The 14,402-nt window shown below is 46.9% G+C and overlaps 1 protein-coding gene across 1 annotated transcript in view; it reads right to left on the bottom strand.

The window, feature by feature from the left end:
- Positions 1-14,402, bottom strand: part of AMOTL1 (angiomotin like 1) — a 59,137-nt gene that overhangs the window by 33,291 nt on the left and 11,444 nt on the right. Inside the window, exons 2-3 of the mRNA XM_064645101.1 lie at positions 13,818-13,964; positions 10,430-11,315 (exon numbers count right to left, since the gene is read on the bottom strand). Coding sequence (XP_064501171.1) covers positions 10,430-11,315; positions 13,818-13,964 — 1,033 coding nt within the window. The remainder of the gene's footprint in view (positions 1-10,429; positions 11,316-13,817; positions 13,965-14,402) is intronic.

The raw sequence follows: 14,402 nt of genomic DNA, 5'->3' as shown, positions 1-14,402 counted from the left end.
TACACTACAGAGGAAGGAAAGATCCCAGGGATCTCCATTTTCTTGAACTGCAAATGACTTCTTGAGCTACTAAAGATTTACACCCTGTAGCAGCAGCCAGCCACCAAAGTCTCAGCAGCCACAGCCGGGATTCTCCAAAGTGTTTTCCAACTTGGAAACTGAACAGGTACAATCAGCTTTATGCCTTTTGAAGCATGACTGTTCAACATAATTAACATGTTTCTTACTTGTAGAAGATTGGTTAGAAATGCGAGGACATATGAACATGGCTAAGGCTATGGATGAGCTGCTAAAGTATAAGACGCAGTCTGACTAGGCCCATGAGAAAGTGTGAGATAGCAGGGCCGTGAGAAAGCAGCAGCGTCCTTGGGTATTCTAAATTGGGCTGAAAAACAGGAGCTAGGCATTACCAAAACAGAGACACTTAACGAGCCACCTGTGTAAACAATGAAAGACAGTTAAGATGATATCACCACCTAACTGAGCACCAATAATGAGCCTAATTTCTGTAATATTCATGAGCCTATTATAGAGTGTATATTAAGCTGTTGTCAATCTACAATAAACGAAGTTCCTGGATTCTCACATTGAGGTGTCTAGAGCTTTCCGTCGCGACAAAATTGGCGCCCGAACAGGGACCAAAGAGGGGTCCCTAGGGGATCAAGTCGGATCTCCTGGGTCGGAGTCAAGTCGGACTCGGAGTCAAGTCGGACTCCCGAGAGCCAAGTCGGGTTCTCGTAGCCACGGTCGGACGTAGGAGTTTTGGTCGGTCTTGCCGTGCAGCACAAGAAGGCGAAAGGGCTGGAAGCAAAAGAGCTCAAAGTTCCGTGCTTCCAGGGACCGGCGCCCGGGACGACTCCTGAAGAAGGAGGCCCGCCGACCAAGCCGCAAAGTCTCGTGGAAAGGGCTGCACAAAGCGTGGTAACACGTTTTTTAGGTAATGGAAAGACAGGCGGCACTATCATTGCTCCAATGCTTTCTGTGAAAGCGGGGAGTTAAGACGACCTGGCTTTGCGGCAGATGCTGCTTTCATGTAAAGGCCAGGGATATGAAGCGAACACTGTAACTGCCTTTACTATCTCTACTTGGAAAGAACTTAGTGATAAACTCTTTACTGCTGCCTATAAGGGAGAAAAAGTTGCTGCTTCCCTCCTTACAATTTGGCGATTGTTATCTGGAACAGTAAAAGGCATTAAAGCACAGTCTGAGGACATTAGGATGCTACTGGATACCATCATACGGAGAAATCGTGTAAAAAGGGAGTCGAGCGGAGTTGAAGGGAGCCGGAGCGGGACCAGAGATCGCGGAGCGGGGCCGGAGACAACGGAGCGGCCCCGCCAACATGAACGCGGTGCTAGCACCTCGGCAGTGCGTATCCAGGACGATCGGAGACGACGGCTGCAGTGTGAAAGTACTGCTGATAGACCAGAGATAAACTTTACGAACACTATGACTGAGTTCCACCTTAAGACATTTCCAGCTTTTCATCTGAACTGTGCAGCGGGACTGCGCTGCGCATTTGTGGCTGTGTTCACGGCGCTGTGTGCTTATGCCGCCGTGTTGAGTGAGCCCGTGCCGGCGCCGGGTCTGTCCGCCTGTGCCGGGTGCCTACGGGGCGGTGCCGAGCAGCGGGGCAGTGGCGGTGGTCGCGCCGCCTGCGCGGCCCCGGCTCGGAGCGGTGCCCCCGCGTGCGTGCACGCCGGCGGCCCCGGGCGCGGCGGGCGGCGGGGGGACTCTGTTTCCCCCGCACTGCTGACAGCCATGGTCCCGGGGGGTGTGCGTTCCCCTTCCCTTCTTTGCAGCGAGTGGTTTTTCCCTGGTGTTGCTCCTCTTCCTAGAGTTAATGACGGTAACAAAAACATTGGGGGGTGCAGTCGGGGGAGGGGGAAAGCTGTTTCTCTTTTTCCCCCGTTACACCAATCACCCCTTCTCTGAAACGTGCCTGTTTGCAGCTGTTCTCTCCCTCTCCTATGTTTTTGTCTTTTCTTAAGCAGACCCTGTGATTAAGTTCCTTCTGCTGATCTCTCTGGGTGAGCCCAGCCCCTCCTTCCCCTCCTTCGTCCTTCGGCAATGAGGAGCGTGGGGGGAGGCAAAGACGGTAAAACACGGAAAAAAGGGAAAAGAGAAAAAACAACTTAAAATTAACAATATCCCAACTTATAAATCAAATAAGATTGCATTGTTTTTACAGCAATAGGTGTTAAGCATGCAGTGTGCTCATGGCATTCTCAAATGTTTTCTTCAAAAACAGAAGGGGAGACTGACGAAAAATCCTTTGAAGTAAGATTAGAAATAACGCGACATCCGTGCTTAGCTTTTGCATATTGCAGAAGGTTGTTAAGAATTTCCTATAGTTTGCCATTTTGCTTCTCTTACATGAAATTTGGCTGTTTCCCCCAGGGGCAGGGTGCAGGTAGAAGATTTGGAGACGGAACGATGAGACAGAAGGGGATATAGTCTTGCCCCCTGCAAAAGTAGCTTTATTGCCTTTATGATAAAATAGCATTGCTCTATAAGAAGGGTTGAAGATTTCCAAGATAATATTCTGTTCTTTCTTGCTGCATTTGTCTTTTACATGGAGAGTTATGCAGGATTTGCAGATTGCTGATGGCAGCTATGCCATAGATTTCCTTTGAATTATGAAACTGACAAGAAGTGCACAGCCAATGACCACTTGAAAATGTGTGTGTGATTGAGGAGCGTGTCTGAGGTGGCCACCTGAATGTTGTGTGAAAGAAAAAAGCTACATGAATGTGTGAATGTGTAAACTTAAAAATACTTTCTGCCGGTGTCAAGATTTTAGAGATGTGTAACGTGATTCTGTTGAACCATAGTGATTCCTTATTCTGAATGGACTCTAACTTATATTAAGGAAGGCCTACGATAGATATTGACAGTTATTGTAATCTTAGTAATAGCTCGTGTTGCCTTTTCTTGTATTACTAGACGTGTAAATACTACGACAAAGAAAGCATTGTTGGCACAAAATAAAAACGGGGGAAATTGTAGAAGATTGGTTAGAAATGCGAGGACATATGAACATGGCTAAGGCTATGGATGAGCTGCTAAAGTATAAGACGCAGTCTGACTAGGCCCATGAGAAAGTGTGAGATAGCAGGGCCGTGAGAAAGCAGCAGCGTCCTTGGGTATTCTAAATTGGGCTGAAAAACAGGAGCTAGGCATTACCAAAACAGAGACACTTAACGAGCCACCTGTGTAAACAATGAAAGACAGTTAAGATGATATCACCACCTAACTGAGCACCAATAATGAGCCTAATTTCTGTAATATTCATGAGCCTATTATAGAGTGTATATTAAGCTGTTGTCAATCTACAATAAACGAAGTTCCTGGATTCTCACATTGAGGTGTCTAGAGCTTTCCGTCGCGACACTTACTTTCCTTTTACTTGTTTAATCTGTCTCAATTTAGTTCTGACTTAACCAACTGCAAAATCTCTGAGTATATATGCAATAAAATCAATACAGCAATTCACATTAACAAATCAACATTTGTAAAAATAGGAGTGTTGTAACATCAGCTTAGTTCCCATCCAACTTCTCACGTAAAGCTCCAAAGAAAAGTAGCAATGAGGATTATCCTGAGCTCCTTCGGGCTTAGTAAAGAATGACATTCTCAAAATGCTTCCACTGTATTTTAAATGCTGATCTTATTCGGCATTACAGCACGTTAGAATCTTTCAGCCAAACACATTCTCATCAAAACTCATCCTTCTTAAAAGCATGAAACTGTGGAACATTATGAGTTTTGGATATCTCTGCAACACCTCAGCTACATTTCTATTAAAAACATTTTTTTTGTTGACATTATTATAGTAGGGCCCCTGAACGCTTCTGCAATGCAATGTAAAGAAGAAAAAAAATAAGGAAACCAGCTTTTTGAAAAGGGAGCACAAGCAGGCAGTGAGGCTTTCAAGGGCTACTGTGCTGAGGTCACCAGGCTCTCTCTCCTTTCAGGAACGTATAGCTTGCAATATATATATAACAGCCTGCTACCTATAGCTTGCAATACAGCATCTTCAGCAAAATACTTCACCATGGACCTCACCTTCATAAGAAATTCCTCAGATTTTGAGGCCACCCAAGACCCCAAATTTAGGTATGGTCTTAATACAGCTCTTATACTGGAAAACCCGGGAGCAAGAACGACCAACATAGAAGAATTTGGGGGGAATTTGTAGCTGTATGTAGGAATAAGAAACCCCAAAATGAAAAGTAATTATAAAGTCCACTTGCTGCTGATGGTCAGGAATACAGAAGAGCTGCTGTTCAATAAAGCCAGGCAGTATAAGGAATAAAATGAAATTGCCTGTGAATATTCTGGAAAGGAAATCCACCTCTGCCCTGCTACAGGTACAGTGAAGCTCTCCTCTATGGAGGGAGGGAGAGGGGTCAGTGGAGAAAGGACTTTGTTTCCAACATACCATGGCATTTACATTCATAATTAAAATGCCCTCCTCTAACCTATTTAGCTCATCTTTCTCTGAATGCTCTGCCTTCCTTTGCCTCTAGGGCAGACTGGCCTATTTCATCTCTCAAAGACTCTCCCAAGGAACTTTATCTCCTAACATGCATCTACTGGGGATGCTCTGGCTGAGTCAGCGAAAAGAAAGAGGCGTTTCTGGGGTGCAGTTTTCAGAAACTGCCTTAGGCTTTTACCTTACAATGCAAGTAAAAAAGTGTGTGAAAGGTGCTTATTCCTGCCCATTGACTGGGAGCATTCAGTCTGTATACTAACCTCAGACTCAGGTGTCTGCCTGACTTCACTATGACTTTTGCAGTCATGAAGCAGACTTCAAATGCTATTCTTTCTCACTGAGAATAACAGAGGAAACTGTTATCACCATGCAGGAAAAAGACAGGATCCTGGGAAAGTCACTAAGCCCAGTCTGATGGTCATGGCGCAAGGAAACACAATTACAAACCCATCATTAAATGTTGCCAAAACTCAAAATGGGATAACATTTACCATAGCTCAGACATGGCCCTCATGGTATATTCTCTGGCTTATGGAACCAGCAATAGTTGCAGCACCTTGTAAACGCAAAGGTTTATTTCACAAACCATTTTGCAGACTTGGATTCACATCTTCTGAATTAACTGTTTTGTTAGTGACATTTGTTAGTGCTGGAAAGATTTGGCCCGGCTTCTTTGGGGCAATTACATAAAGATTTGCAGGGCAAAATGATCATCTGAAAAGACATGCTGTATTAAACACATCCTCCATAGTTAAGAGAGGAACAGGATACTGTATTTCCTCACAGAGATTCACATCCAGAACAGATTCTCTTTCTAAACCCAGCTGATTTTCAGCAAAAGAAAAGTTCTGCACAACTAGAGGAAACAACTGGGATAATAACAGAGAAGGATAAGGAGGAATGACATGGACATCACCCAGGCCGTGGGAATAGCTTCATTTCTTTTTCCTTTATTTTAATGTAAGGCATATTAGAACAGGAGAGGACACAAAACAAAGCTCTTCTGCAGGGCTGCCAGCATCCATGTCAGCTGGAAGTGCAGCCTCCAACCCACGCTGGTGTTTGGGCTATCCTCGCAGAGAAACGCCAGCACAAGTCAGCTTGGGTGTGACATCCCTCGGCTCGGCCACGCTGCCAGCTCACCCGCCTGCCTGGGGTGTCTCAGGGGAAGAAAGGGAGCTCCTTGTAGTCCTGCCAGCAGCCACAGACATGTGGTTGAATTAGTAAATATCAACAGGTTGTCTGAAAACAGCAGGAGTATGTGGGGGGGGGCTAAACACAAATAACCAGAGAAGCCGCAGACTATTCCAGCAGTTAAATATAGGCTTCTACATCCTGGCAGGGTGGAATTTTATGAGGCACATAAAGAAATGGGATGTATTTAAAAACAGCACAGATTTATTCTTTTCATTGATTCTGCATGGTGTCTTTTAAAATGCATGGATTAAATCAGAATTAAAAGCTGCCTCCATGATTGTCTTCTGCATGTAGCCACAAATGAAGCCCCCTCAGTAAGCAGTGGTATTTCCAGCCCAAGGCTTCATTTGCATTATACACGCTTTTTATTAATTAGTGCAGAGAAAGAAATCATTCAGGATAAAAGACATCAGGACCACTGGGACCAATGAAGAGGATTCATTGCACCAAGTGATCTGGATCACTGCTTAAGCAGGACACAGAGAAACAATATGGACTTAAGCAGGTCTAAGTTCATCCACCCAGGAAAAAATACAGCAAGCTACAGTAAAAGGGTGGGAAATACTATCCTGGGCTGTGACAACCCTCACATGCCTGACCGGATAACAAGCTATATGGGGAGATCCTGGGGTGCCAACAGCAAGTGTTAATGAGCTACACAAACAAGGAACATTGAGTCGCATCGCAGAGGTGTTATTACATCTGATTAGCCTCTGGTCCAGCTGGTACTGAAACAGTGTTCAGGTTGGCTTTCCACAATGAAAAAAGGGGTTTTGACAACGGTGAAATAAGTACAGGACTCCAGGCTCCATCTGTTAAATGTATTAAAGGACTGATAACACAGGGCTCCTTGCTGTATCTGACAAAGATATTGCAAAATCCCTGGTAACTAGAAAATACAGACTGAAACTAAGATGCAGATCTATGCCAGAGATGGCAATTAGCTAGTGGAACAAGTCTATAAAGGCCGTGATGAATTCTCCAGACGGAGAGTGTTATAATCACCAGGACTGAATGTTTCACAAACTGGAATTAATTCACGGCATTGTGCAAAAGACTAACTTAGATTAGTTCCAAGCCCATTTACCTAACAAGCTGTAACTTCCTGAACATGCACCTAAGGAAAGATAGCAAAGACACTATTAAGGAATAGCTGCACATCTAGGAAAGGAAAGGGTTTGTAAAGATTATTACACTTGGCCAACTTAAAGCATTCAGAAATTGTGAGTCAAGGCCCCAGGCATCAAGTAACTGGCCTAAAAATATTGGTATTTTAAAAGAAAAAATATTGGTTCATTTTTATTTGCCTTCTGGCTATTTTGTCTTTTGAGCTTCAAGGTTAAAGTTCTGCTCTGCAATTGTGATGTCCATAAAGCAGAAGTCACTAAATCTAATTTATATAAATGCTGAGATTACTGGAGCATCATATGACTTTGGGAGTTCTTCAGGAAAACACCCTTTAGAATAAATTTCAAGATTTCATCCTGATGATTATAAAGGCAATGTTTCCTTTAAAACCAGTCACAGCAAAAAAAACAAAGCCAAGCCAAAAAAGGAAATTAAGCAGCACCTACGGTTATCCCATCTCCTTCGACAGTTCCCTGCCAGTGTTTGCCCATTTCCAGCCACATTTCCTTTGTCAAAGAAGGACTCGGGGGGACCCTATAGGTCTTTTCCATCCCTGGTATCTGTGAGTGCTTCTTCTGGATCAATGCAGCTCTATGCTTCTCTCCTCTCTTTTCTGGAAGGCAGAAGCCTTTCGCATGGTCCCTGTCCAGAAGATGTCAGAAAGGATGGGCTGCGGAACTGATATGATCAAGACAGAGGAATGGAGATACTGGGATACATGAGATTCCCACCTGACCATGGGCAAAGCTGTTTCCATTAGCTTCTTTCCCAGGCCCCCTTGATGAGCTGAAAGCTGGAATTTCACACCTCACTTGCCCTATAAGGAAAAAACAACCCCCACCCCTTCAGTTAACCTTATGAAACCACGTAGTCCCCTACCTCGACATTTTCTATCAAGGTTTTCCATCCCAGCCAGGTGGCTGGCAGGGAGCCTCTCCAGAGCACAGGTAATGGAGGAAGCAGTGAGCAAGGGCAGAGCCACAGGAAGGTCTGTGTTAGGGAGCAACCCAGCATTATAACACAACCCCCATCCCTTCTCCAGCAAGCGCTCAGGGGCTGCCACCCAGCAAGTCATCTAGTAGAGACTGATTTCCCTGGATGTCCCAAGGTTAACCTGTCTTTATCCTCTCCAAAGAGGAATATTTGGAGCAGAGATCACTTTGTGAAATTACATTTTAACCATCCCAGACCTGGGCAAGCCCATCCTGTGATGGAGCCTGACATGCACACAGGGATGCACTGGAGCACAGCTGCTGCAGATGGAGAAATGACAAGTGATGAATGGCAAACAGGGATTACAATTGCTTCCTAAAAGCTTATGTCAGCCAAATCTTCCTGGGTAACAGGACCACAGCAGGAATCCTGCTGACCATCGGGCCAATTATGAGCTGGGATAAGCACAGAAGAAACCAAAACAGTTCATACTGATTGCAAACAAGTCCAGGTAATGTCAGCAACGAATATTTCAGCGCACGCAAGCAACAGGGAAGGTTGACATCCCTGTGTCAAAAAATACAGAAAGAAGCCTGAGATGAGGATGAAGACCACCACTTTGCTGAGACCCAGAGGCTTGCTGTCTGATATCTCCACAGCCAGATTTCCCCCCAGTCACTAACATTGTGCAAAGCAAGGCCTCAAGATACAGTCTGTAAATGAGCAACTGTTCTGCTCGTGCCTCACGGGCAGCCAGCAGGAACACATATGCAGGAAACATCCCCCAAAAATCCAGGCACCATGTGAAAGGAGCCAAGAAGGACCCAAAAATACCCACCTGCACATTAGGACCCAAACTGCCTTAAAGAAAGCATGTAAGAGACCATACACCTTAGAACAAACCTAACTTTGATGAAACAACCCCCACCATGCCAACCTCCTAACCTACATCTGTAAAAGCATGCTGGAGTAGTCAGCAGGAATAAATGCAGAACGAGAGGTATTAAGGCCTTTGCTGAGTTGCAAAAAAGATACCACTAAAGATTGTTTTAATAAGTCTGCAAAACTCAGCAGCTCCCCTCTGCCATGCTGCCAGTCCTCTGCTGCACAGCATATCCCTGCTGCATAGCATATCCCCGCTGGTGCCTCTGCACCTGACTGGAGGGATATTTCTCCACCATCATGCAAAGAAAACAGCACACAGGGGTAGCAGGCATCCTCTCTGCAGTGTGATTTGGGAGTTAAACTGTGCTGGCTTATCAAGAATGAGCAGTGACAACCATCATGAGCTAGTGAGTTACTCCCCATAGCTGCTGGGGTGATCCTGCAGCACCTTGGCAAAGGCTGAGGACTGGCATGGAAGACAGCACTGAAATTAAAGGTTTTCTCAGCATTAACGTTGCTGATCAGGCACCGGGGAAAGGCTCTGGAAGTGGCCACAAAGGGTTTCCCACTTGACATCACAGCTGTTCCAAGTTAGCTGAAGCAGTGTATGTAGCACCTGGGTCTGCTCACTTATATGGACTCAGTAGAACAGACTCTGTGAGTATTGAACCACAGCATTTTCTAAGAGTGATAAAAATACCCAAATAAGTTCATTTGCAGCAGGGATGAATCTGCACGGTGGTGGAGATGTTTGTTGGTACCGCAAATGGCTGCAGGAAAGTACGGCCCCTGTTGCCCTCACATTTGTATAGCTCTTTCTTTGCATAAACAGAATTTTTGCTGAGGTCTTAAAAGTACTGTCTTGCTCTTAAAAAATTGCATAAACTCTGCACATGTTTGATTTGGGAATCAAAACACATGTGTAGCTGAAGGAAGACCAGTGATGCTCAGTGCAGGCACTCCACTTGTTACAGCCACCTTGCAACAGTCACCAAAGCCATGCTCTGAGTTCCTCTCTGTCTTGACACAAAGGCTGTCACTTCTGCAAACATGGAAAGGCAGAGCATTCCCTCCTGCATTTCATGCCTTACATTTTGGAAAGGAAGAGCCAAGTCAGCTGCACCACTTTTTCTATGTGCCTGTGCTGCGGTAAATTTACTGTGTGCAACTTAAGGTGATGCCAACAAAATCTTTGGAGATTCTGGGGTCAGAAAGATCCAATGAGGCAGCTTGCAACATGAAAACTACTCACATTCACACCAAACAACTCCAGCTTTCCAAATCCAGCAAAGTAACTGTCCAGGAGGTCAAAGACACAGCGATGAGACAGAGAAACACTTGCATTCAGGTACTGCAAGGCAAAGGAGCCCTTAATGCAAGGGCTCGCCTCTGAAGGCAGGACCTGCATTGCTTGCAGGGATCAGCGCACAGCCAGCAAACGCTCTGGATTATTTTTAATGCGCTTGGAATAAACCCGTGCTCACGGGGAGGCCTGGCATGAGGGGCCCAGTAGTGTGAAAGCCCCACGTGAGCTCTGTGGGAAGATTTAAGTAGGGCAGAAGTGGCATATAAGCTTTATAGAGCCATCTGGGAGATGTAGGTGCCTCCACCAGCCAGCCCTGCCAGCCCGGCCATGGGATGTTATGTCCCCACCACAGGGTGTGATGTCCACACCACATGGTCTCCACCATGGCTTTGTTTACACAAAGCCCAAGACCCACACATGCTGGCTCCTCCAGCAAGGGCAGGACCAGTTTCCCCTGCAGACCCCCCCACGATGGGCATTACCTGCTGACCCCATACTCTGGGGGAGGCTGGTAGCGGACCAGGGCCAGCTCTGCCCGGGCAGGCTGGGGGTTGGCATAGGCGGCCTTGAGGACGTCCTGTGTCGGCTGCTCGCCATAGAAGAGCCCGTGCTCCTGTGCCTTGCTGCCCGGAGCTGCTGCCTTGGCTTTGTAGGGGTACTCGGGCGGTGGGCCACGTGGGTCTGTGCCCTTGCCAGGTGGTGGGGCTGCCTTGAAGCCCTTCCCGCCTCCCGGGGCTGGAGGGTGCTGCTTAGCCCCATTCCTCTCCAGTGAGAGCTGCATGATCCTTTCGCTCAGCGAGCGGACGTGGCCCTGCTTCAGCTCCTTCAGTGCCTCATCCTTATGAGCCTGCCCACTGTTGGCCCGGTTCACTGTCGGCCTCCCCTCCGTCCTGGACTTCTGGCTGGAGGAGCCATAAAAACCTGAGGTGGCAGTGGTGGCCGGCTGCGGGGGCTGGCCACGGAAAAATTGAGACTGAGCCTTGGCTTCCTCATAAGTGGGGAGCTCCTCGGTGCTGTGCGGAGGCTGTGGGACCCGGGGCTGCTTCTCCATTGCAGCACCGTCCCCCTGGTGCTCCTGCCCCTGTGGTTCCTGCCGCCCTGATGGCTGGACCATTGGCAGGTCTTCGGGAGCAAGGTTTTCTGCGGAGGAGAGAGTGCTGGCAGTGCTGTTGGAGGGGCCGGCGCTGCCCGTCGCCTGGTGCTGTATGGCCAGCAGGTTCATGTTCTCGCTGGGGTTGCCATACCTCAGCCGCTCCTGGATCAGGCGCTGCAGGACGGTGCCGGCTGCCACCTCCTCTGCCCCTCGCATCTCCGTCTCTGGGACCCGGCGGAAGCTGGGTGGACGCAGGGTGCAGAGGGTCTCCTCAGCTGGGCAGGGAGAGAGAGGTTGCCATTAGCTCTGCTGCCCAGGAGTCCAATACCCCCACTCTGTCTTACCTGCTGCCTCCCATGGCTGTGACTCCGTCCCAGATGCACTTCAAGGCCAGTGCCCTGACAGCAGAGGGGGCATGGCTGGAAGCCACCAAAGGAGGCAGGGCCCTCCTCCCTGCTCATCCCCCCAGTCCTAGACCCTAATTCTGTTTGCAGTGAACCCTAAAAATATATTCCAGTCCCCTCCTTGGCCCTCCCTTCAATAATACTCCATGCATCCCATATCCAGAGCTCTGAACTCCCAAGTCAACAAGGGACAGGCCATGTCATAGGGAAATTTGGTATTTTCTAAAATACACATGATAGGATAGGACAGGACAGCATAGGATAAGACAGTTCAATTGGAAGTGACCTACAATGATCATCTCGTCCCACTGCCTGACAATTCAAGGCTGACCAAAAGTTAAAGCATTTTATTAACGGCATTTTCCAAATCTCTCTTTAAACTCTGACAGGCTTGGGGCATCGACTGCCTCTCTTGGAAGCCTGTTCCAGTGGAACAGGAGATACCTGGAGATGCCTTGCATAGCTTAGAGAGGCAGCCTGTATGCCAATACTAAACAAGATGCTGTATTTTTGATGACCAAAGCCATACGTGTACTGCATGCCATAATAAAATAAACCGTAAAATGTGTCACAGAAAAACTGTGAAATGGCACGGAAAATAAAAGGGTCCTAGCAGTCTAAAAAAAGAATAATCTGTGCTTTGGCATATTCCTCTAAAACTGCCATTTCCCTTCTGGCTGATAATGCTGTTTCTAAGGGAGTCAATACTAACTGTTGTAATTTTGCTGGGTCAGCACAAGGAAGACGTTATGGTCGTAGATGTAACACCAGCATTTTCAAAAGAGCAGCTGCACAACCCTAACACAAGCTACTGAAGTAATTCAGAGCCAATGGCACCATCTTTGCACTACAAACACAGTGGAGCTTGCCTAGAGCTAAGCATCTAGAACCATTTGGACAATACTCTCATGCACATGGTGTGATTCTTGGGGTGTCCTGTGTAGGGCCAGGAGTTGGACTCGATGATCCTGACGGGTCTTTTCCAACTCAGCATATCCTATGATTCTATGACATAGGCATGGCTGAGAGGTTTGAAATCCCTCCCTCCTGGAGCCCTCCTTCCACTCCCATCTCAAAAGTGCCGTAAGGTATCTGCCCGAGCAATGTCTGAGCCCAGAGGGATGTTCCTGAAAGACTCCAGTTCAGACAAAAGTGAGAATAAACTCAGCTCCAGAGTCCTCCAATGGCCCTAGGCACGAGGAGGTGGTGTTTCCAGTTCAGTTTTTTGAGATCATTCTTGGTAACTTTCTCTCTCCTGCTGTTTCCAATCCTCACAGGAGTTCATCAGAAGGACTTACATTTGGGTTTTGGCATTTGAAAGTAGTTAAAAAACAAATTTTCTCTTGAGGTCAGGTATATTTCCCTGAGGTTCACCAGTTACTGCACATGCTGTGGGATAAACTACATGCAACCCAGAGGCCAGAGGGAAAGAAAAGCCTTTGACTTGTAACAACGAGAATAGGTCATTGCCACTAACAATTCTGTGGCAAAGCCTTAAAGATGATTGTGGGGCTCAAGAAGGAGAGAAGATTCCCAGACTGCTTCATTACATGCCTGTCCTACAAGATACACCTCTCCTGTTTTCCCTGAAACAACATTATCTGCCTGCCAGCCTGACTCACTGGGGTTGCAGCCCAGTCACCAGCTTTCAGAGGGTCTGTCAGCTCCTTGGAATGGCGTTTGAGCCAGGAAGATACACAGACACACACATCTCCATCAACCTCTGTGCTCAACAGCCAAGTATCCATTTGCTTTATGTATCCCTGCAGTTACAGCAAACTCTTACTGCTTTATTCATGTTATGACAGCACACAGCAGCCTCACCACACTGGACACTTTTGCAGAAAGGCAATAATGTCTCCCTAACATACCAGAAAGCTTACAGTCTAGGTTGTTAGGCAATGCCTGAGACAAGCCTGAGGAAAGTGGATAAAGCCAACATCACGCACTCAAGGCAGCTCTTTATAATACATCAGGATTTCCCCTCCTGTGTTAGTCATGTCAGCATCCTGGGAGATGGACTTTAATTGCCTCTAACTGAGGTCCAAAGGGATCGACTACAGTGAGCTTTCAACAGGGTGCCTGCGGTCCTGCTCCATCAGCAAAAGAGCCGTGGACATTGGTCCAGCTGTGCAGTGAAGAGCAGCTATGCCCTGAAGGACCAGCGGAAATGCTGCACCTCCACAAGCACAGGTGACAAGTTATGATGGGTCATAACACTCTAGTCAAAGGTAACTCCTCTTTGACTCTACCAAGGATTAGAAGCTGGCCTTCAACTCCATAAACGTTATTTGTAAATGGTCTAAACTGCTCAATTTATGCTTTGGGAATTAAATGCAGTAGGTTCATACAGAAGTGTGGCCACGCACTTACCAGCTTTTTCTTTGGCACTGATCACTTCAGCTGTTAGCGGAGAAACGTCATGCCTGCCAGCAAACAACTGGTGATCCTGGTAAAGAAAGCCAGTGTCTTCCAGTACCTGGACGGGGCTGGTAGGCTTGTAACAAACAGATGTGGAGCCTGTAAGAAAAACGAATGGGATGTCAGTAAAGAAACCACTTGAATGATAAAATATGAAGCCACAACTTACGACAGAAATCCAAAAAAATTTTCTTGAGCATGGCTATAGGGGTGGCAAAACCCTTCTGAGGCCATTGAGCAAATCAAGTTTTCTGTCCTTACCTCCCAGATAACACATTAGCTCTGAGGAACAAGAGGCAAACACCAAGTCATCAGTGCTGTTTCATGCACCAAACCAGCCTGATCTTCAAGGTACAAAGCAGGGCTTATAAGAGCTAACAGTGATAAGTCACAAGCTCACAAATCAAGGCATGTCCCCAGAACATGAGGCCAAGAGAGCCAGCATAAAACTGAAAGAGGGAGTGGGTAAAAAGAAGGAAAGGTGAGGACACAGCCACACATTCAATAGGGCTAAAGTCTGTGAAAGGCTTTACCACA

Source organism: Pseudopipra pipra, chromosome 2 (genome assembly GCF_036250125.1).
Source record: "Pseudopipra pipra isolate bDixPip1 chromosome 2, bDixPip1.hap1, whole genome shotgun sequence".
Classification (NCBI taxonomy): Eukaryota; Metazoa; Chordata; class Aves; order Passeriformes; family Pipridae; genus Pseudopipra; species Pseudopipra pipra.
This window is presented reverse-complemented; position numbering and strand designations above follow the sequence as displayed.